General features: G+C 33.5%; 1 protein-coding gene and 1 pseudogene across 5 annotated transcripts; both read right to left on the bottom strand.

The window, feature by feature from the left end:
- Window positions 1–2,387: 2,387 nt before the first annotated feature.
- Window positions 2,388–5,583, bottom strand: LOC131600143 (uncharacterized). 5 transcript variants are annotated; one of them, XR_009283030.1, is made up of 4 exons: window positions 5,373–5,583; window positions 4,203–4,913; window positions 3,665–3,763; window positions 2,388–3,016 (listed from the first exon to the last, which is right to left on the bottom strand). XR_009283030.1 is itself a non-coding variant. In XM_058872356.1 (4 exons), exons 2-4 carry the CDS (start codon window positions 4,206–4,208, stop codon window positions 2,944–2,946), a joined length of 318 nt encoding a protein of 105 aa, XP_058728339.1. In that variant the 5' UTR covers window positions 4,209–4,913; window positions 5,373–5,583; the 3' UTR covers window positions 2,388–2,943. The 5 variants fall into 5 exon arrangements, 1 of the variants encoding a protein (XP_058728339.1); XM_058872356.1 differs by having other exon boundaries at window positions 2,388–3,041; window positions 3,665–3,878; XR_009283029.1 differs by having other exon boundaries at window positions 2,390–3,016; window positions 3,665–3,878; window positions 4,862–4,913.
- Window positions 5,584–11,375: 5,792 nt separating this feature from the next.
- On the bottom strand, window positions 11,376–20,965 carry LOC131600142 (amino acid permease 2-like; annotated as a pseudogene).
- Window positions 20,966–21,753: the final 788 nt, after the last annotated feature.

Here is a 21,753-nt window from a genome sequence, read left to right as displayed (position 1 = left end):
TTTTTAATAAATGAAAATAAAAAGAATAGACTAAACATAAATAATAATTTATTATACTTGATTATATAAATTTAATAATAAATGAATTTATTATATGATAAAAAATTTAAATATAATTTATATATGTTATTCAAAATTTAATTTTGAAAAATTGAAAAAGTTCTTAAGATACATATATGTTTTTTTTAGTTATATTAATACAATTTTTTTTATATTTATATTAATACAGCGTTTTATTTGGAAGTTTGCTCCATTAAAAATAGGTGATAGTCTTATATTTAAGACAAACTTTTAATTTTTTAAATATATAAATAAAAAGTTAAACCATTAAACATTTTTATAGATGATAGTGTTATATATAAGACAAAATTTTAATATTTTAAATATATAAATAAAAAGTCATTCAAAATAAAGTTGGAGTGAGAAGGTGAGCAAAACATAAATTATCTCTAGATTATCATACATTAACATTTTTCAATTGCTATTGTGGGTCATAAAATAAAAGTTAAAAAAATAGAATTGTAAAAGATACTCTTGATAAGTCTCTAGCAGAGGACACACAGATGGCAACATAAGGAGACAATACCGCTAAGCTAAAGCAGTATTTTATTATGATTATCGCAAGCATCGTATTTATTACTTAATATTTATTATAATTTTTTACATTTCACCCGATTTTGAGGCCCCGGTTTTTTGAGGTCTTTGGTCTAGGAGTGATCAAAACCAAACCAACCCAATAGAAAACCGCAAACCAAACCAAATCAAACCGAAACCGCAAAAAACCGCATTTGGTTCGGATTAGTTTGGGTCAGTTTTTACAAAACCGCACGGTTCGGTTCGGTTTGCGGTTTGTATTTTGTAAACCGAACCAAAAAGAATCAAACGGCACTATGTTACAACCTAAATTTTACTAACTCACATCCAACCCAAACTTAAACTTATTATACATTAGCATTATGATTACGAACAATTTTCTCATCCTTACACATATAATTTCAGTCCCGATCTTCTAAAATCTCTAATAATATTATCGCACCTTCTTTGCCACATACATCTTCCCTCTTCTTCTATAATCTCTACTCTCTTATATTCTTTCTTTTTCACCTTCTCATTTTTATGTAAATGTTCCGTATTTCCGTTTCGTTTTTATCGCATATCTTCTTCTCTAATCTCTCAACATTTTTTTTCTTTTTCACTTTCACTAATCTTTCGTCTCTTCTATTTTTTTTTCGCTATAATAATTTTTATATTGTTTTATGCTATTATTTTATGTTTAATATTCCACTTTTGTCTAATTTAATTTTTACATATTAAATGGAAAATTATTGTCAAAATATAACGAGTTTTGTTGTTATTTGATAGTGTATGAATGTATAAATACAAAATTATGTTATCATCCATATGTGTATGTATGGCTCAATAAAATATTTGTAAAAAACCGAACCAACCGAACCGAATCAAACCGCATTAGTTTGGTTTGGTTCGGATTTTTTTTAAATGCCAACCGAACCAAACCAAACCGCACTATTTTTTCTCTTGCGGTTCGGATGATTTTTTTCGTCAAAACCGCCCAAACCGCACCGCGAGCACCCCTACCTGGGTCGGCCCTGAATAACACACCCAATAACCATGTTATTACTTTCACTTATCCCCAACCAACCACAGCACATCTAAAAAAACCTCCCACTAACCACATATATTACTTATAAAATTGACATATAAACAGCTCATTTGTTAATTTTAATTTTTTTTTCTTCCTTTTATTAGCTAAGTTTCCCTAATAACTTGCATTATCATTGTGATTCTCTTGATTTTTCTTAATTGGTTCAACATCAATTCTCAAGGTATAAAATCTCTCACTTATACCTCATATATTACACTACTAGAAATACACGTATTTCCTGCGGAATTACCTGCGGATTTTTGTTAAATTTCCGCAGGAAACGTGTTTCCTGCGGATTTTCCTGCGGTTTTGTGTCCTCAGCTAAAACCTTCGTGGGTAATATTTTTCGCAGGTAATTCCGCAGGTGTTTCCGCAGCTAAATCCGCAGGAAACAATTCGTAGATAAATTCGCAGGTAAATCCGCAGCTAATTCCGCAGGTAAATCTGCAGGAAATGTATATCCGCAGGTAAATCCGCAGGAAATTTCTTTCTCAAATTAAATAATTTTATTATTTTAATAAACTTTTGAACCATTATATATATTTAAATAACTATAATATAAAATAAAATTATAATTTTCAATTTAAAATAAACTTGAATTCATAAACATAATTGGAAAGAAGTACTTACATAGTCATCAAAAATAAATTCATCATTTTTAAACTTGTGACCTTAAGTCTAAGGATCACAACAAATTCATCATTTTTAGTAATGGTGTGTGAAAAAGTAATGTAACTTAAAATAAGATCTTAAAGATAAAAAGATAAATTAGTTCTAAAATTTATTTATCTGTTAACCAAATATATATATTTTTTTATTAAAATTATCTCTAAGAATTTAAAATGGGGATCACAAATCACATCTTTAATTTGCATTTCCTTGTACATTCAAGTCATCCTTCTTCAATAGGAGAATTGGCATGAACCACATTTTACCTCTAAAAAATCTACTAATACTAAATATAAGAAATGTGAATGGACATGGCTTAAAATAAGAAATTCCATTCTATCAAACTTCACATTTAATAAATCAACCACACCTAAACCTTTAAGGTGTCTTGGACATAAAACAGTAAGGGTTACATATTATTGAAACTGACCGCGATGCCAAAAAGCCAATAAATGAATTCATAACATATCCATACAATAGCTGCCTGGAAAATGGTTTATAGAATACTGTACTCAGAAACCCCCCAGCCTGTTCGCCCTGTTCCACTGAGGTTTCTTATCATGAAGTGCACTAAGGTGCTACATTGAATCGTTAACTTTAAGTCAATGACACTAAGCTGTAATCCTAAACCGACCCTTGGCTACTCTTCGAGCAATTACCTTTTTGCCACCCTTGGTTGCCTTCCTGCTCAAGCAAAAGAAAAATCCTACTAAACAAAGAGTGCAAAAGTGAACATTCAAATTTGATTCCCTTAGCTTGATTTTAAATCAATAATTTGCCCTTTTGCATTTATTATCATATATTATTTTTTTTATGAATTGGCTTGCAGCCATAAAGGGTCAAAGAAAAGCTTTAAAGAGTTATGAGATAGCTATAGGTAGGATCAATTAGAAGGAGAATAAATATTTTATTAGACAATAAATGGGGATTAATTAGGCACCTTCTAATATTAGTTGGAGATTAACTAAGATTATTTACTAGAAACTAGCAATTGGTTGCTGCTAAATTTATCCTAACTAATTCACAACTAATCTCTAACTAATTGAGAATGCATAAAAAAAATAACACCAAATAAAATTTTACAAAAAATATTAAAAAGAAAAGGGTGTGCTCATGGTTCCCTAGCTAGATTGTTTTTTTAAGAAAGTTTAGCTTGAAACTAACTTAAAGAAAAAAGCTAAAAGCAGACTAAAAAGTTACTTACATTTATATACTGTTTCATCAAAGTTTTTTATTTCAGAATACTTATCTCAACCATGAAGTTTCAAAGCAATGAGATTTTCAACGAAAAGTACACAGCAAGAAAAACAACCAAAAGTGCTTTTCTCATACCTTTCACTCTTCTTCTCATCATGTTTCCTCTTATTCTCATGAGAAACACAGAAGAATCATCACCATCATCATCTTCGTCGTCTCCTCCAAACATTTCTTCTATCAGACAAAAAGAAGAAATGAAACAGATTATCAAAACAGAATCTCCCAGCAACTCAATACGTTCCATAGAAAACTTTTCACATGATCTTAAAGTTGTAAGTGCTTCAAGAATCTGACAGACAAAAAGAAGAAACGAAACAGATTGTCATCATAAAAGCACAAATCAATGCGTATCCATTCTACAAAATCAAATTATAGAGGACAAACCAAAGAGCTAGGTATTTTGCGGGAGGCTACGGGTTTTTGGGTGACATATATAAAAGGATGTTTCCAAATTTCAACGAGCTTTGTTGCTTAGATATTTTGGAATGTGAGTCCCTAACATGCCTACCAACTGAATTCTTCAATTTGAAGTTTCTAACAAGATTTCGTCTCAGTGGTTCTATAGAAAACTTAATAGCGCTTCACTTAAACGGTACAGCAATTAAAGAACTACCTTCATCGTTGCATCATTTGGTCGGGCTTGAAGAATTGACTTTGCGAGGTTGCAGAAAGCTTAAGACTATTCCATCTTCCATTGGAAATCTCAGCAAACTTCTCAAATTACACCTTAATTACTGTGAGTCACTTGAAACTTTTCCAAGCAGCATTTTCAAATTGAAGTTGACAGAACAGAATTATTTAACCAGATTATTGTGGACACTAATACCAAGTTGTCACAGTATTAGTATTTTGATGGTATGCTTCAGATATTTTAGCATAAGATAGGTTGTCGCATTGTATTACTAATATAATGCTTTATGGAATTTTTTACAGAATTTGGTGAGTTCACTGGAAAAGAAAATTGATGAAACTGAAAAAAGGTATGAAGAGGAAACTAAAGTTAGTGAAGAAAGGTTGAAGCAAGCTTTGGATGCAGAATCGAAAGTAATCCAGATGAAGACTGCCATGCAAAGGTATGGTCCATGATTAAGTTTTGCTAATATCAGAGAAATATTTAATTGAACATTACGCCTCTGGTTCTAACTGTAATCATCCAGTTACCCTTTTTGCAAATTTCACAAACATTAAATCAAATGAACTGAATTCTCAATTCAATCAGCTTTGCTAACAAGGAAGACCATATCTAGATGTTGTCAATAAGCAAAGACTAACCTCATCTGCTGTCCAGCCACCCTTGGCACGCCTTATAGGACCAGTTATTCTCCTGTACAAACATAACATGGTGTAAATCAGTTGCAACCATATGGTATTATGCATTGCATCATCCTCCCTCCCTAAGATATTTTGTACATATATTAATAACAATTTGAAAAATAGATACCATTTCATTCTAGATATTCATAGTTCAGGATTCAAATAGCACATAAACAACAAAGCGAAGAAATAATCCGGTTGGGACATTTCATCGAACACCTTGCGAGCGAGAACAAAATCCGCATTTTTCTTCATTTCAACCAGTAAGTACTCATCCAATTTAGGTTTATGAAGTTGTATACTCGTGTTAATTTTAATTCAAACTCTTCACCAAAATCGAATCACAATCAAACTGTAATAGAACCCAGTAATAGAACCCGTAATTGAGTCGAAACCGTAAAAATGCCAGAATTCCAAAATGCAACCAATTTTGAACTGAAACAAAACTCGATTTGAAATCAAAACAAACCTGTGAAAAAACTGCTCGAATCCAAACTCTAAACTGAGTTGAAACCTCCAAACTCGAACCAAAACGGCATTGATACACGAAGATGCAGGAGCATTCGACGGGAGGACTCGCGAGGGTGGATAGAGAGAGATTCAGTGCAACCTTCATGTGGATGGAGGCGATTCATGACAAGAGAAGAGAGAAACAGAGCTTCAGATTGAAACACGATTAGATTTTTCTTTCTATATAAAATTTATAAATTTAAAATCCTATATATAATTTGATATTTTAACAATATTATTATTAGAGTAGTAGGATTAAAACTTTATAATAATAATAATAATAATAATTAACAATTGAACATGTATAATTTTCTATAACTCAAAATGTATAACTCACAATGAGATTAAATTTAAAATTTAGAAATAATTTTAAAATATATTAAAAGAGAAATTAATAAAGTATATATAATATTCATTTTAGTAAATTATTTTTTTAATAGTTGATTATTTGGTCCAATATATGACACATAGTAGGTTCGATTCCTATTCTATAAATTTTATCAAATTTTTATTTTCACTGGAAAATATTGGGCTTAATTTGGTTCACTTATTGACATTAACACATCTTTGACAAACAACTAGGTTTTTAAAAGACATCTTGAAGTTAATTCCATTGTTGAATCCTATAGAGCTAGCTATGGCCCTAAGGTTTGTTATTTGTGTTCTTCATTTCTTGCTTTGAAAGGGTACAGCCTGTTTTCTACACACATTTAAATTTTATATAGAATATCATTAATTTCGTTGTTTTATCAATGTGAGAGGTCCATGTGTATTTTCTATTTTTTATTAAAATATAATTTTTCTCTCAAAATAAATGACATATTTGCAACAATAAAACTTGTATTAAAAATAAATTTGGTGAAATTTCAATTTTTAAAATGATATTAGTTCTTTCTTAAAAAATTATAGTATTTATTATATTCGATAATCGCACAATCTAAGTAATATTACACTTACACCCAATAATTGATATATTTCATATTTATCCATGTTAATGGTCATTACATTTGTAGCTATATGAATTACATGATGAATTATCTGTGCATGTGATTAATACCAAATACTTGATATGTTTAATATGATTGAATTGTGTCCACCTTTTCTTTTATATATATATATATATATATATATGGGGACGACTCAAGTGAGAACACTTGGTTATTATGAGAAATGAGAACAATGAATCACGACCATTAAATTTTGATTTTGTTGATTTAAATGGATTGGATTAGTTTCTCTTTTTAGATACTTAATATTTATTTTAAATCAACATAGAAATAGAAACCAATCCAGTCCATTAAAATCAACAATATCAAAATTTAATGGTTGTGATTCATTGTTCTCATTTCTCATAATAACCAAGTGTTCTCACTAGAGTCGTCCCCTATATATATATATATATATATATATATATATATATATATATATATATATATATATATATATATATATATATATATATATATATATTATGTGGGGACGACTCAAGTGAGAACCCTTGGTTATTATGATAAATGAGAATAAAGAATCGCGACCATTAAATTTTGATTTGTTGATTTTAATGAACTGGATTGGTTTATCTTTCTATATGTTAATTTAAAATAAATATTAAGGATCATAGAAAGAGAAACCAATTCAGTCCATTAAAATCAACAAAGCAAAATTTAATGGTCGTGATTCATTATTCTCATTCCTCACAATGACTAAGTGTCCTCACTTAAATCGTCCCCATATATATATATATATATATATATATATATATATATATATATATATATATATATATATATATATATATATATATATATATATATATATATATATATATATATATATATATATATATATATCAGTTAGTTAGTTATTAAAATAAACCATTAATAACTAACTAACTGATATATATATATATATATATATATATATATATATATATATATATATATATATATATATATATATATATATATATATATATATATCTATATATATATATATATATATATATATATATATATATCGAAACTAATATAAACTCAAATTATAATTTATTCTCATAAATATATGATTTTATTATAATAAATAAGGTTAAACCGTATATAAATATTTAAATATTATAAAATAAATTCTGCAATATTATCCTATATTATTAAATATTATTGAATAATGAATTTAATAATATTTAAATATTAAATAATCTATTTAATGTATTGAATAATGTATTATTGAATAATATTCGTATTCAATAATATCCTATATTATTTATTATTTAATTATTTCAGTTAATATATTTAAATTAATTTAATTAGTATCGGTTTATTTTATATATATTAATTTAGTTTAGTTATTTTATATATAATTAATTTTACATTAAATTAATATTATTATATATATATATATATATATATATATATATATATATATATATATATATATATATATATATAGATAGATAGATAGAGATAATATCAAATCACACCAAGGTGTCAAAGTTTAATTTGACACCAAATCTCAACCGTTAAAATAATTGATCAAACGGTGATGCTAAATAGCCTATTTTTTAGGAGAAAAATATGCCTTGTATTTTTTTATTATTATTTTATTTCATTTAGCATCACCAATTGATCAAGTATTTTAACAGTTGAGATTTGGTGTCAAATTAAACTTTAACGTGTCATTTAATCATATCCCATATATATATATATATATATATATATATATATATATATATATATATATATATATATATATATATATATATATATATATATATATATATATATATATATATATATATATATATATATATATATATATATATATATATATATATATATAAGGGAGAGTAAAAATTACAAGTATATTAAAGTTGCCTATATAAGGGAGAGTAAAAATGATAATAAACCCTATTAAATATTATCACATTATACAAACTACTTAATTATACATTAAACAACTAACTTCATACACCATTTCAATAAAGTTCAATAATATTATCCCGTCATCCATCTCATATTACTGTAACAATCCATTTCCATTTCATATCATATAACGAATTACTTAATTATACCTTAAACAACTAACTTTATAGATCATTACATTAATATTATACTAAAAAATAGGTAATGTTAAATTAAAAAATCAGTAATTACAACTGCAATGATTTTTTCATCATATTCAAATCATGGGTACCATGCCGGTGAACAATATCCAAAAACACACAAAATCAGAGCTATTTTATTTCTGAAATTAAAACAAAAACTGTATCAGTTAAATTTCACAATAATTTCAAATGTTGGAATCAAAACCACATTGACCATAGCATAAAACGTTCCTGAGAAAAAGAAGAGGAAAAAGAGATAGATTCTTCTTACATTTGGATATGGAAAGGTTTCGGAGAAAAAATAGAAAGGAATTGAGAGTATGAAGAGAGAGGAAAACGGAAACAATTAGGGTTACAGAGATTCCTTTTCTTTCTATTTCTATATCTATTAATCTATATGCGTACATCAGAGGTTTTTCTTATGGTTTCAAAATAATGTTTTTATGGAGAATTATATATTTTGCGCTCGGGTTATGAAGCAGTTTATGGACATTGTAACTAACTATTATATCGGTGAGACTAGTAGAGATAAAGGGCAATGTGAAATGGATGAAAAAAATCTCTTGCTTGATTGGTTTACAGACAATGTACGAGTTTTACAAAGTTGAATCGGGTTTAATGACCTTGTTGCGAAATTCTTTGGAGTCTGAAACTGAGAATTCAAAAATCATTTTGTCCTGTTATGTTGATCATTTCCAGAGCCTTGATTCTGAGGATGCTGGATGGGGTTGTGGATGGCGCAACATTCAAATGCTTAGTTCTCCCTTGCAAGCACAGAGGCGGAAAGCAAGAGAGGTTTTGAGGTTGCTTGGGAAAAGGGTTTTGATGCCTCGGAAGCTGCTTAACTTGATCATGTTGTTTATGGTTCAAAAAAATGGATAGGAACTACTGAGTGTGCTGCTCTCTTGCATTCTTTTGCTCTTTGTTTAAGAGCAGTGGATTTTGGTCTTAAGGAATCTCAATCTGTGGTTGGAACAAATGTTGATAACACGGCAGATAAATCAAGAAGCGACAAAGTTAGTTATTGGTTGTCTTGTTGCCGCATGTGTGTCCAATAAAATTGAGAAGCTATGCATGCGATAGTGCAATTAATGTCCGAATGTCCCCCAATTGGCGATGAATGAAACTCCTCTAAGATTGTTTGAATGAGTGTGCTCTTATATGGTATAACTGGTCGATTGTGCCAAGACAAAAGACCATGTTTACTGCCGTAGTTCAAATCTGGGCATGAATTTGATTGACATTGCTGCAGTAAGGTCAACAAGCAAGGATCATGTTGAAGTTCTGCACGCAACGCATCCAGAAGTGAACACCTTGGTGCAGACCAAGCCATTAAACACACCCTAGAGAGTGCATCAGCAGCCACGTTCTTTTTACCCGGCTTGTATTCAATAGTAAAATCAAATATAGTGCTCAGACCATCACCCCATTACCCTCTGCTGGTCAACACATGAAGATTGTTTAAGAATTGTAAATACTACTTGGAATATGACAATTACATTTATTGCATTTCAAACAAGAAAATAACATGATGCTTTGCACCATTCCTACTTACCAAGAGATCAATGACACATCATTTTAAATTGTTGAGCTATCGGGAGGAATTGGGGTCAAATACTCTATAAATTTAAAATCAGAAACAAATTCTAACAGTGATGATTAGAGATAAAAACTGAGAAATTCATACGCAAATATACACATCACGAATAAAACACAGGTGTAGAAAAACCTGGAGATCATAGAAACAACTCAAAACAAGGGAGAAATCGATTAAAATATTTCAAGTGGAAATTTAAAAACACAAACAAATTCCTTTAGAAACAATGATTAGGGATCAGGACAGAGAAATCCAATGTCATGCTGAAGAAACAAAACATTACAAAAAAAATTGTAGCTTCATAAACAAGATTCACATGCATATCAACAAAAGATCATTAAAACCTAAGAATCGCAACAACTCTAATGGTAGAGAAGCACAAGAAAAATGGATTATAAGAATACTTATGCGACCAATTTTCATTCCTGAATGAGCCAAGGCACGACGGAGAGCAGCCTGAACAAGCCAAGAAATGGAAAAGGACATCAGATTGTGTGCTAAAGTTTGACACACTCCAAAATTTTCAATTTGACACACTCTGTTCAGTCTTGAATATAAGCAAAACTTTGTCAAAGAAAGTTGATATTATGTATTTAGTCCTAAGCTAAAGATAGCAAACAAACCGTTTTTGAGGTAATTTGCATTTACTAAAGTAAGTTGTTTCAAGAAACTCGCCTTTTCTAAATGGAGCATACAATTAGTTGTGTGATGAACATAATTCCGACAATGGAGTATATCTGTTTTGAAGCAATATCAGAATTTATTTGTTAGTTATTCTGATGTTTGTTATAGATTCAAACTGTTATGGTGTTTTATTGGGAATATGATAATTGACGGTCTCTTCATGGAAGGAGCTACGGAATTGAAGCCATCATGGGCCGAGGTACCATACTCGTTATTTGCATACCCCATGCAGACATTATCGGATGTGTTAGTAGAAATTGATATACCGGTTATGTTCTATATTTTTCTTGCCCTGGTGTAAGCGTATGTTTTCTGCTGAATCTTAAGCCGAATCCACGCAGTTGTTAAATTTGATATTTGGCACAGTTTAGCATTTTGTGGTTGTGCAGCCAGTTTAGCACAATATAGTATTTTGTGGCTGTGCAGCCAGTTTAGCACAGTTTAGTATCATATGCATACCACTTCAGAAACTATTTGTAACAACATCAAACAAATAGGTTTATCAACAAGCTATAGTTTCATTTCAATAGTAGTTACATTTAACATGAGTACAATTCAATTTTTACACTTTGATCCTTGTTTTAGACCGAAACATCGAATGGCTCATAAGTTAAAAAATCAGTAATAACACCAGCAACATAAACTACTACAGAAGCTACACAAATCACAAAAAATACCGCACTAAGCAGGTGTAAACAAATCCATTTTGTGCTCCATTTTGGTATTTTCTGTTGAACAATGTACATTTCCACTGGAAACTACACTGTTAAAGGCCAAAATCCAATAACTACAACAATTCCAATAATATCTTGGAAGAATGGTAGAACCAATGCTATCATAGTTATTAGGATCACAAAAGAAGACCTCCAAACCAATTTAAATAGGTTGATTTTAAACGGAGAGAGGATCCCAGTAATCGAAATTTCAACATCTTTGTTGATAAAATTGCTATCTGGGAATCTTTCAGTCGCGGTTTTCTCGACTTTTAGGTAAATAGGATGACAGTAAACTTGGAATGCGCCAACTAAATGTATAACGATCGCGACGTTGGCTATATCGACTAACCAGAAAGGATTATGGAAACCGAAATCTAAATCGGTTAGTAGGTTTCCTGAGCTGTCATCACCGAAAGCAGCGTATCCGAAACAACCGCATAGCATGTAGAAAGTTGTTGTGCTTATTATACTGATCAAAGAAGCCGGCTTTAATGTTTTTGATTCTGATGGAGGGGAACTGATGGTTTCCTGTTTCATAATAACATAACAAACAATTGACTTTGAGATTTTAATTTAAGAAAATGTTAATGTTCATGAGATCAAGAGTTTCACCAACTTTTGTTAAGATAAATTAATTTTACCCGAGTTTCTATGAGAATCATCAAGTAAGAGTATGCAAAGGCTATGTTTCCAGGAGCTGCGAAAATTCTCCAAAACTTTTGGGACGGTATCACGGGTACACCAGTTAAACTTCCTTTAATGCCCTGATTTTCTATAACATGTGCAGTTCAAATCAAAATTAGTCCAAGTAGTCTAATGAATTTCTCGTAAAAGTAAAGAAAAGGTAATAGAATCATTTATACCTATAATTTTACCAACACTAAGGCAAAGACCAATAGTGGAGTATGTAAAGGACATAACAGCAGCAATTAAAGTACATGGCAGTGATAAGGGATCAAAATCAGGAATTTGAGACAAAAATATCTCCATAATACCAAAAGAAATCACGTATGAAATATCTTTGAAATGACACGGATCATCCCGTCCATTTCTATGCGTACAATTAGACCTTTTATGATAAAGAGGGTTGAACAACTATACTACCAAAACTAGGAATTCACCATTGAATAGCACACAAAATACGTAAACAAGAAAGAAATAAAATTCTGAATTTTTCCTTAAAGCTGCTGCCATGAGGCAAGCTGTCTTAAATACAAACATAACCCTAATGGGTCAAAACGGGTCAGGCCCAACAATGAAATAAAATAAAAACTATAAAATAAAAGTGATTATTTGGGCACAAATCCTGTCATCCATGTGGGCTGTCTCTTAATACGATTGGGCCTTCTATCACTACTATCCGGCCCAATAACAACCTTGTCCTCAAGGTTGTGTGTAATGTTGGTGGGGAAAGCCCAATTTGAAGGTCCACTTGCGGATGCAGCTCCCATAGTGGAGAATTTGAAATTTGGGCGGTGGGAAACAGCTGTAGGCAGACTTGGATTTTGTGTAACAGTAGGGTAGGTGGCGCCAGGCTGTAAAGGAGTATGGGGAGACTGAAAATTAATTGCAGTATCTTTTACCAAGATATTTGGGGCCATGGAGTAAGTTGGGTCACGTGAAGAGTTTACAACAATCAACGGTCCAGATTGTGGCATAGAGGTAGGTGGGGTAATGGATGGAGCAGATTTGTTTGTGATAGATACGTTGGCCAGAGGTGTACTTGAAGTGGGACTTAAATGACTTTGGATGCTTTTCTGTTTGCTCATAAACATAATATCTTTCTCATTTCTTGTTTGAGAGGTACACGCCAAACTCTCTTGCCTTTGTCCTTCTTTTTGAAACTCCCCTTTTCTCTTGTTGTCTTCTCCATCTAAAATATTCGGTTTGTTTCTCGTGAGGTCTGAGACTGAAGGTTGTTCTGTATCTTTTGCATGCATCTCAGTTGGAAACGGAGCGAAGTGCGAAGCCGGATCCTTGCCATGGTACGCGCGCAGTTGGGAGACATGGAAAACGTCGTGAATCTTGGCCGATGACGGTAGATCCAGTTGGTACGCGACCTTGCCGATTTGTCGTAGTATCTGGAAGGGACCAAAGTAACGCTTCGAAAGCTTCTGCGAGGTCCGGCGGTTGACGGAGACTTGGCGATAAGGTTGAAGTTTAAGCCAAACAAAATCTCCTTCGGTAAAGGTACAATCGGATCTTTTCTGATTTGCATGTGATTCCATTCTCTGTCTACTGCGCTTGAGGTTTAGTTTCAGTGTTTCTAAAAGTTCTTTTCGGTGTTGCAGGTTGTCTTCCAAGGTTGGAATGTTCGAGCGACCACGAGTGTAGCGGAGAAGAGATGGTGGTGGACGTCCGTAGAGAGCCTCGAAGGGTGTCATGTTAATGGCAGAGTGATGAGCCGTGTTATGCCAAAACTCGGCAAGATGTAAGTACTGAAACCATTTTTTTGGATTGTCGCTCGTGAAGCATCTTAGATAAGTTTCGAGACAACGATTAGTAACTTCTGTCTGTCCGTCTGTTTCAGGATGGTAAGCTGAACTATACTTCAGCGTTGTACCCTGTGCTTTGAACAATTCTTTCCAGAAGTGGCTGAGGAATAAAGGATCGCGGTCTGAAACAATGGAAGATGGTATACCGTGCAAACGACAAATCTCAACCGAAAACCGGAGTGCCAGATCCTTAGCTGAGAAGTTAGTTGGAAGCGCAATGAAATGAGAAAATTTCGTCAATCTGTCACAGATCACCCAGATAGTGGTGTGTCCAAACGAATTTGGTAAGTGGGTGATAAAATCCATGCTTAGCTCATCCCAAACCATTTCTGGTACATTTAGTGGTTGTAATAGTCCCTGTTTCTTCTGTGGCATAGATTTGTTTTGTTGGCAAACTAAACATCTTCTCACAAAATCTTTTGTATCTCTGTAAATACCAGGCCATAAGAAAGCAGCAGAGATGCGAGCCAGAGTGGGCTGGAGACCGGAATGACCAGCGGAAGGTGTGGCATGATATTCGGCAAGCAACACTTCACGCAAATCTGCAGAAGAAGGTATGAATATACGACCTTTATAAAACACGAGTCCTTCTGTGATTTGGAACTTGGGTTGCAGTGTTGGGTCATTCTGTATTTTTGTGATAAAAGCTTGTCCTTCTTGAGATGTGTTGTAATGTGTTTTTAATTGCTCTATGAGGTGTGGAACTGGTGAAGAAATGGAGAGCAGCACAGCATTGTCCTCAGTTGGTCGGCGGCTCAAAGCATCCGCAACCTGATTTACACGACCAGGTTTGTAAAATATATCAAAATGAAACCCCTGTAGTTTTGCTGCCCATTTTTGTTGTTCCGGTGTTTGTATTGTCTGTACCAGTAAGTTTTTAAGACTCCGTTGATCTGTATATATATGAAAATGCCTGCCGATTAAATACTGCCGCCATTTTTTTACAGCTTCCGTAATCGCATACATCTCACGGACATAAACAGATGAAGCCTGAAGCCTGTTACAAAGCTTTTTGCTGAAAAATGCGAGAGGGTGACCTTGCTGTGAAAGAACTGCGCCAACAGCTACACCTGAAGCATCAGTTTCGATGACAAAGAGTTGGGAGAAATCTGGAAGCCTCAAGACGGGAGTTTCTGTCATTTTCTGTTTTAAACTTGTAAATGCGGTCTCCGCTGCTGTATGCCAATGTAATTTAGTGGAATGTAATAAATCGGTGAGTGGAGCGGCGAGAGAGGCGTAGTTACGAACAAAACGTCTGTAGAATCCGGTGAGGCCTAAAAAACCCCTGAGTGTCGTGAGCGAGGGAGGCCTTGGCCACTCTAGAATAGCTTGAATTTTATCAGAATCTGGGGTTACACCATCACTTGAAATAATATGACCTAGGTAATCAACCTTAGGGACAGCAAAAACACATTTGGATAACTTGGCATAAAACTGATTAGTTAAAAGCAATTCAAGAATCAACTTTAAATGAATAATGTGATCAGAAAGAGAAGAGTTGTAAATTAATATATCGTCAAAGAAAACTAAAACGAACCGTCTTAAGTAGGGGCGAAGTAAATCATTCATTGCCGATTGAAAGGAGCTAGGAGCGTTAGTTAAGCCAAAAGGCATAACCAAGAACTCATAGTGCCCGTCAAACGTTCTGAAAGCCGTTTTGTGTGTATCCTCCGGTGCTACCCTTATTTGGTGATATCCAGATCGCAAATCGATCTTAGAAAATATAGTTGCAGAACCCAATTCATCAAATAGCTCATCTATTGTTGGGATGGGAAAACGATCTCGAACAGTAACTGCGTTCAAAGCACGATAGTCAACGCAGAATCTCCAACTACCGTCTTTTTTTCGAACCAATAGGACAGGTGAGGAATAGGGACTGTTGCTGGGTTTTATAATGCCTTCTTGAAGCATTTCATGAATAATACTAGACATAGCATCTTTTTGGGAATGGGGATACCTATATGGTTTAACATTAACCGGTGCAGAATTTGGTAAAATGGGTATGTGGTGGTCGTGTAGCCTAGGCGGTGGTAAACCTTGGGGTTTTTGGAAAATACTGGAAAAAGAGTGAAGGAGAGTGTAGATGTTTTTGGGAATTGAGGTAGGTAAGGAGTCAAGAGATAATAATGTGGGGGCAGTAGTGTTCTGATCAAGGTTTGAAGAGGGTTGGAATAAGAGTAGATGGATGGAAGCTACTGAATCTGTGTTTATAAGATGACATAAATGGTTATAGGAAGATGGTGTGGGTAGCGATTTAGGATCCCCTTTGATTGTGATGTCATTATTGTTATGGGTGAATGAAATTTTTGGGATAGAGAAATCAGCCACAAGTGGTCCTAATGTACGAAGCCATTCCATGCCTAGCACCACATCGGCGCCTTCAATGGGCAGTAAGTGAAAAGGGATTGTGAACAAATTATTTTGTAGTGTAATAGGTACTTGGGGACATAGGCCAGAGCAACGCAATTTAGAACCATTACCCACCATGACCGAGAAGTTTGGGATAGGTGTAGTTGGTAATTTTAAGTGCTGGGCTATGCGGGGTTGAAGGATGTTGTGGTTACTGTCTGTATCAATTAAAACTGTAACTGTTAGCCCATTGATGTAACCACTAAACTTTAGGGTTTTAGGGAAAAATTGTCCCATAGCTGCTTGAGGGGATAGTTGAAAATAGGTCTCCGTTGAATCTGTATTAGTAACTGATTGGTCAGCTTCTACTTGATCATCCATGATAGAGTCATCATCATCAACCAAAAGTAAAAGGAATTTTCCTGCTGCACATTTATGACCTGGGATGAATTTTTCATCGCAATTAAAACATAGGCCCTGTGCGCGACGCTCTTGGAGTTGACTGTTTGAAAGGCGGCGTATGGGTAAACGGGTAGTATTAGGGTGAGAAACTGGTTTCGGGTGAGTTGCATTTGTTGTTGTGAGTTGGGGCTGAGTGTTTTGGCGGGCTGGTGGGCTGGGTGAAAAGGGTTTTGTATATTTAGGTTTACATTCTCTTAGCTTAGACTCAATCAATTTGGCAAGACCAATTGGTTGAGAGATGGAAGTGGGTTTATGAATAGCAATTTCATGTTGAATCTCAGGTGTCAATCCTGAAATAAAACAATTTAAGATAGCCTCATGCGATAGACCAACCACTTGGTTGCCCAATTTTTCAAAAGCAGCTTGGTACTCCACAACAGAATTTGTCTGCTTCAATTTAAATAATTCCGCTTGATGGTTTTCAAAAGTAGAAGGGCCAAACCTTAGTTCTAAGGCTTTTGTGAAAGAAAACCAATCCAACAATAAGTTATTTTGGTGCATCCACTTAAACCAAGCTAAAGCTTCCCCTTTCATATAAAAAGACATCATAGAAAGTCGATTTTCGGGTGGTAATTGATAAAAAGTGAAAAATTGCTCAGCTTGAAATAGCCATTCGAGGGGGTTAGACCCATCAAAAACAGCAAGCTCTAACTTTGGGGTGCGAAAAGTGGGTAATTGCGGAATCGGGAACGGTTGGGTGTATGGAATTTGTGGGGGGGGGGAAATGTAGGGATGGAATGATTGGGGGAAAAAGCGTCTGTCCCAAGTGAAGGGATGAAGGTCTGGGCTGTTGAAAAGGCTGCTGTTCCCAATGAAGGAACAAAGTGCTGAGCTGTTGAAAAGGGAGGAATATAATGGCTGTAAGGTATGAAGGCAGGTGTTTGGGAGGTGGGTATTTTAGAACTACTAGGAACGGTGGGTTGAGTGGGTGGTTGGGAATAAATAGTGGAGTTTCTATTAGAGGTGCGTGTGGGGGTAATTATAGTGGACATTGTAGATGTGGTCATAGATGAGGGAGAGGTAGTTTGAGGAATACTGGATGCTGACGCTGCTGTGTGAATAGTGGGGGTAGATTGGGTGGTTTTTTGAGCTACTAGCTTTGTAAGAATGGACATCATAGAATCATACCTTTTATCTACAAGTTCTCTATCATTTTCCATCCTTGTGTTCAGTTGCTGCATGTCCGTCGATGCAAGAGCAAACCTTTCATCAAGCTGCTGTTGTGTCTCTTGTAGAGCGTTATTAAGATGAAGGGTGGAAGTTTGTAAAGCTGTTTGGACAGCTTCATCAATGATTTCTTTGGAAGATGGGTTTGGGGGTTTTGGAGGAGCCATGAGAACAATTAAATGAAAGCACCAATGATAAAGAGGGTTGAACAACTATACTACCAAAACTAGGAATTCACCATTGAATAGCACACAAAATACGTAAACAAGAAAGAAATAAAATTCTGAATTTTTCCTTAAAGCTGCTGCCATGAGGCAAGCTGTCTTAAATACAAACATAACCCTAATGGGTCAAAACGGGTCAGGCCCAACAATGAAATAAAATAAAAACTATAAAATAAAAGTGATTATTTGGGCACAAATCCTGTCATCCATGTGGCTGTCTCTTAATACGATTGGGCCTTCTATCATTTTAACTGTCCTGTTAATCAAATTCAAACACAAAAAACCACCAATTAATACAGAGTTCATATCATCAAATCTTTATTATTTCAATTAAACTTTTGTCACATTTTATTTTATTTCATAATTAATACTCACATCATGCATGTGGAAGCTATTAGAGTGGATCCAATAGACACGCCAAAAAGATCCAAATATTGAACACATCCACAAATTTTTCCCTTAAAGCCGCCAAGATACACTCTGACAGCATTCTTGTAAGTGTAGTTTCCACTACGACAACATTCAGTGAGAAGAGTAGAAGTGTAGTGAGTAACTACTGCAAAAACTAGTATCAACGATGGGCCAGCAATCCATCCGAGTTGAGAAATAGACCATGGCAATGAAAGCATAGCCCATGATACTGACAACATCTCCGAACCTATCACTGAAGCGATTATGCGTGCACTTGCTGTCCATTTATTTCCTGTTTTTGTTCCACACAACACAAGATTGAATGAGTTAGGAAAACAAAACTTGTAATGTATAAGAAACTTGATTGGATAAAAGTGAAAGAGAAAGCATTTAAATTTACCTTCCATAGCCGAAACAAATGAGAAAGATTAGCTTGTATGAGTAAGTTCGTAGTAAAAGTCTGAATGAAAATGGAAAAGCCCTGCACTGAATGAGAACTTAGCTTTCAAGGCTTCACCATAAGAGATGAAAAATGAGCTATACAAAACAACTCAAGGAAGAAAGTTTAGACTTTTTAAAGGGTAAATGGAATCAAATTGTTCTTACATACTCATGAGAGAATGTTTCATTGAACTTTATCACACTCCACATAGAACCAAAGGACCTTTAACAAGTGATCCAAATACAAAAGGTAATCTTAAAGCACAAAACCAAACTTGGTCACAAAATGAACTAAGCAAAGATAATCACCAACAATTTATTGAATATTCCAACATACTTTATCAAGATTTAAAAGGCTAGCACAAGATCATAACATGCCCAAAGATTTGTCTTTAAAATGTGACTTCAAAATGTTCAATAATAATCAAACACAATCACTAAACACTAAAGGCTGGTTCACTTTCAAAAATCAAATGAAATAAGTAGAAGACTAAAAAAAACATCATTAAAATAAACTAAACATCCTAGTAACATCTAAATATCAGAACTCATCCTTAGAGCCCTTGGATTCCCATGGAATTGATCCATTGATGTGGAATCAACAAGTGTAAAGAGAACCTAAAAATAAAAACAGAACCTAAAAATAAAAGGAAAATGTTCCTATAATATTGAGTCACTTAGGAACATCACAAAAAAATTTGTTTGATTTTATCAACATCAGAAAGTGATTTTTAAAAATCAACAAGTCATAGAACCAACCAAAAAACCCTAATTTGGATTAACAACTTCAAAATTATATTTTTAAAGTTATATTCCAAATAAAATTAATATAAAAACATCTAAAATTAAATAAAACAGAGAAGCATATAGAAAATATTTTTTTCAATTTTTTGAATAAAGGATCAATCAGAAATAAAATAAAACAAAATAAAATAAGGAAATGACACATTTAATTAATTATTTAATTTAACATGTCACGAAAAAATAAAAAATAAAATAAAAATAAAGTCAGAAATTAGACTCATCAAAGATCATTGTCTAATTTTCTTGGAATTTTTTAAATAAAGGAACTAGTTTAATAAAATTATGAAACTAAATAGAAAACAAAGAAATTAAAATAAAGGCATAAAAAACAATAGTCAAAGCATTGACGGCCACCAAGGCGTGTGGGTCCCAATAATCAACAAAGCAACCAATCAGACTTCGTCTTCTTCAATGGAACAACCCTAAACCGTAAACCAACCATGCTACTTTAGATCCATACCAAATGCTCGTTTCTCCACGTAATCTTATGGAACTTGAATCAAAGTTCAATATCTCATTTCATAGAACATCATTGAATCAAGAGAAAAAACAAACGAACACAAATCCATACAGAAAATAAGACTCAAAGTCACTGAATCAACTATTTTTTTCATCTTTCAGAAAAAACGAAAACACCATATAAATCGAAACCAAATACAAATATGCATTGAAACTGATATTTAAACTCGCCATCAACATGTAAACAAGCTTTACATCATATGATACAAACTAAAATGGAAGCAAAAGGATTTGTGTTTACCTCTTGAGAGTGAGAAATAAACTCACTCAGTGCCTCGGAATAAAGCTAGAAAAACCCTCTGATTCTTCCTCTTTAGCTTCCACGAAGGAGAAAATGAGCAAGAGTTTTGATATGGAGGAAGCAAAAGAGCAGTTTAGTTGCACAACTTTGAAGAGAACTAAAAGTGAGCAAAGCTTCCGTAAGAGCAAGAGAAAAGGCTTCCAGGGTTTATGAAACGATTAGAGAGCTTATATAGGAGCTCAAGAGTGAGTGTAAGAAGGTATTTGAAGCTTAGAGTCGTTAGGGGGCTCTTTGGACATTTTGGAGAAAAATGTAAGTTGTCATGGTGTGATGCGTTTTATGTTAAGAAGCTGAGCATTATTGTGCGTTTTGGTGAGCAAATGGTGAGTGTGAACGAATGAAAAAAGTGTGAGGTGCTGAGCTACTTTGGTGATCACATGGGGTGCTCATGGTTTTGCACGAACTTTGCCAAAAATGGCAATACACTACAAGAGAGAGGTCATGCAAAAAGAATGTATTTGTTTGGCATCTTTTGGTAAGAAAAGTGTGTACAATTCGTGCATAACATGTGCCTTTAACACTGAGCGTAAACAACAACTAATTGTGCATAAAAATGATCCAATATGAAATCACCAACTAACTAAATTGTGACTCAAGTTTCTCTAAAATGGATCGAGCATTTTGAATTTTAGAGAGGCCTTTCGGAAGCTCTCTCTATGAAGATGATGATAGGGCTTTTAATTTTCGAATTTGGAGTTTGCATCATGGAGAAATTATGCCACAAAGTTGAGAAAAAACAGGGCACGGCAAGACTGGCTGCGCGCGTGCATGGGCCTGTATGGCTGGGCATTAAATCAGTTTTGAAACCTCAACTTTCAAGAATCATATCTCTCTCTCATGTTTTGGCCAATTGTAGTGATTAAAATCTTGTTGTGAATCTTACATGGTCATTTACAATTTACTTCCATTTATCCTTTCAGTTGTTGCTTCCATTACAAGAAACAAGCTTGCACATTTAGCCTTCCAACTGTTTGATGAAATACCTATGCATGGTGCAGCATCTGCCTCATAATTTGCCCAACATGACTTGAAATGCCCTGAACTTCTAAGGTCTATATCTCTTAATTTTC

Source organism: Vicia villosa, linkage group LG4, assembly GCF_029867415.1.
Source record: "Vicia villosa cultivar HV-30 ecotype Madison, WI linkage group LG4, Vvil1.0, whole genome shotgun sequence".
NCBI lineage: Eukaryota > Viridiplantae > Streptophyta > Magnoliopsida > Fabales > Fabaceae > Vicia > Vicia villosa.
This window is presented reverse-complemented; position numbering and strand designations above follow the sequence as displayed.

Bases quoted from the DNA above. Each gene is read 5' to 3' on its own strand.
- LOC131600143 (XM_058872356.1), bottom strand. The intron at 3,042-3,664 runs GTATGAGAAAAG...CTCTTTGTTTAG, and splicing joins GATGAGAAGAAGAGTGAAAG to TAGGATTTTTCTTTTGCTTG.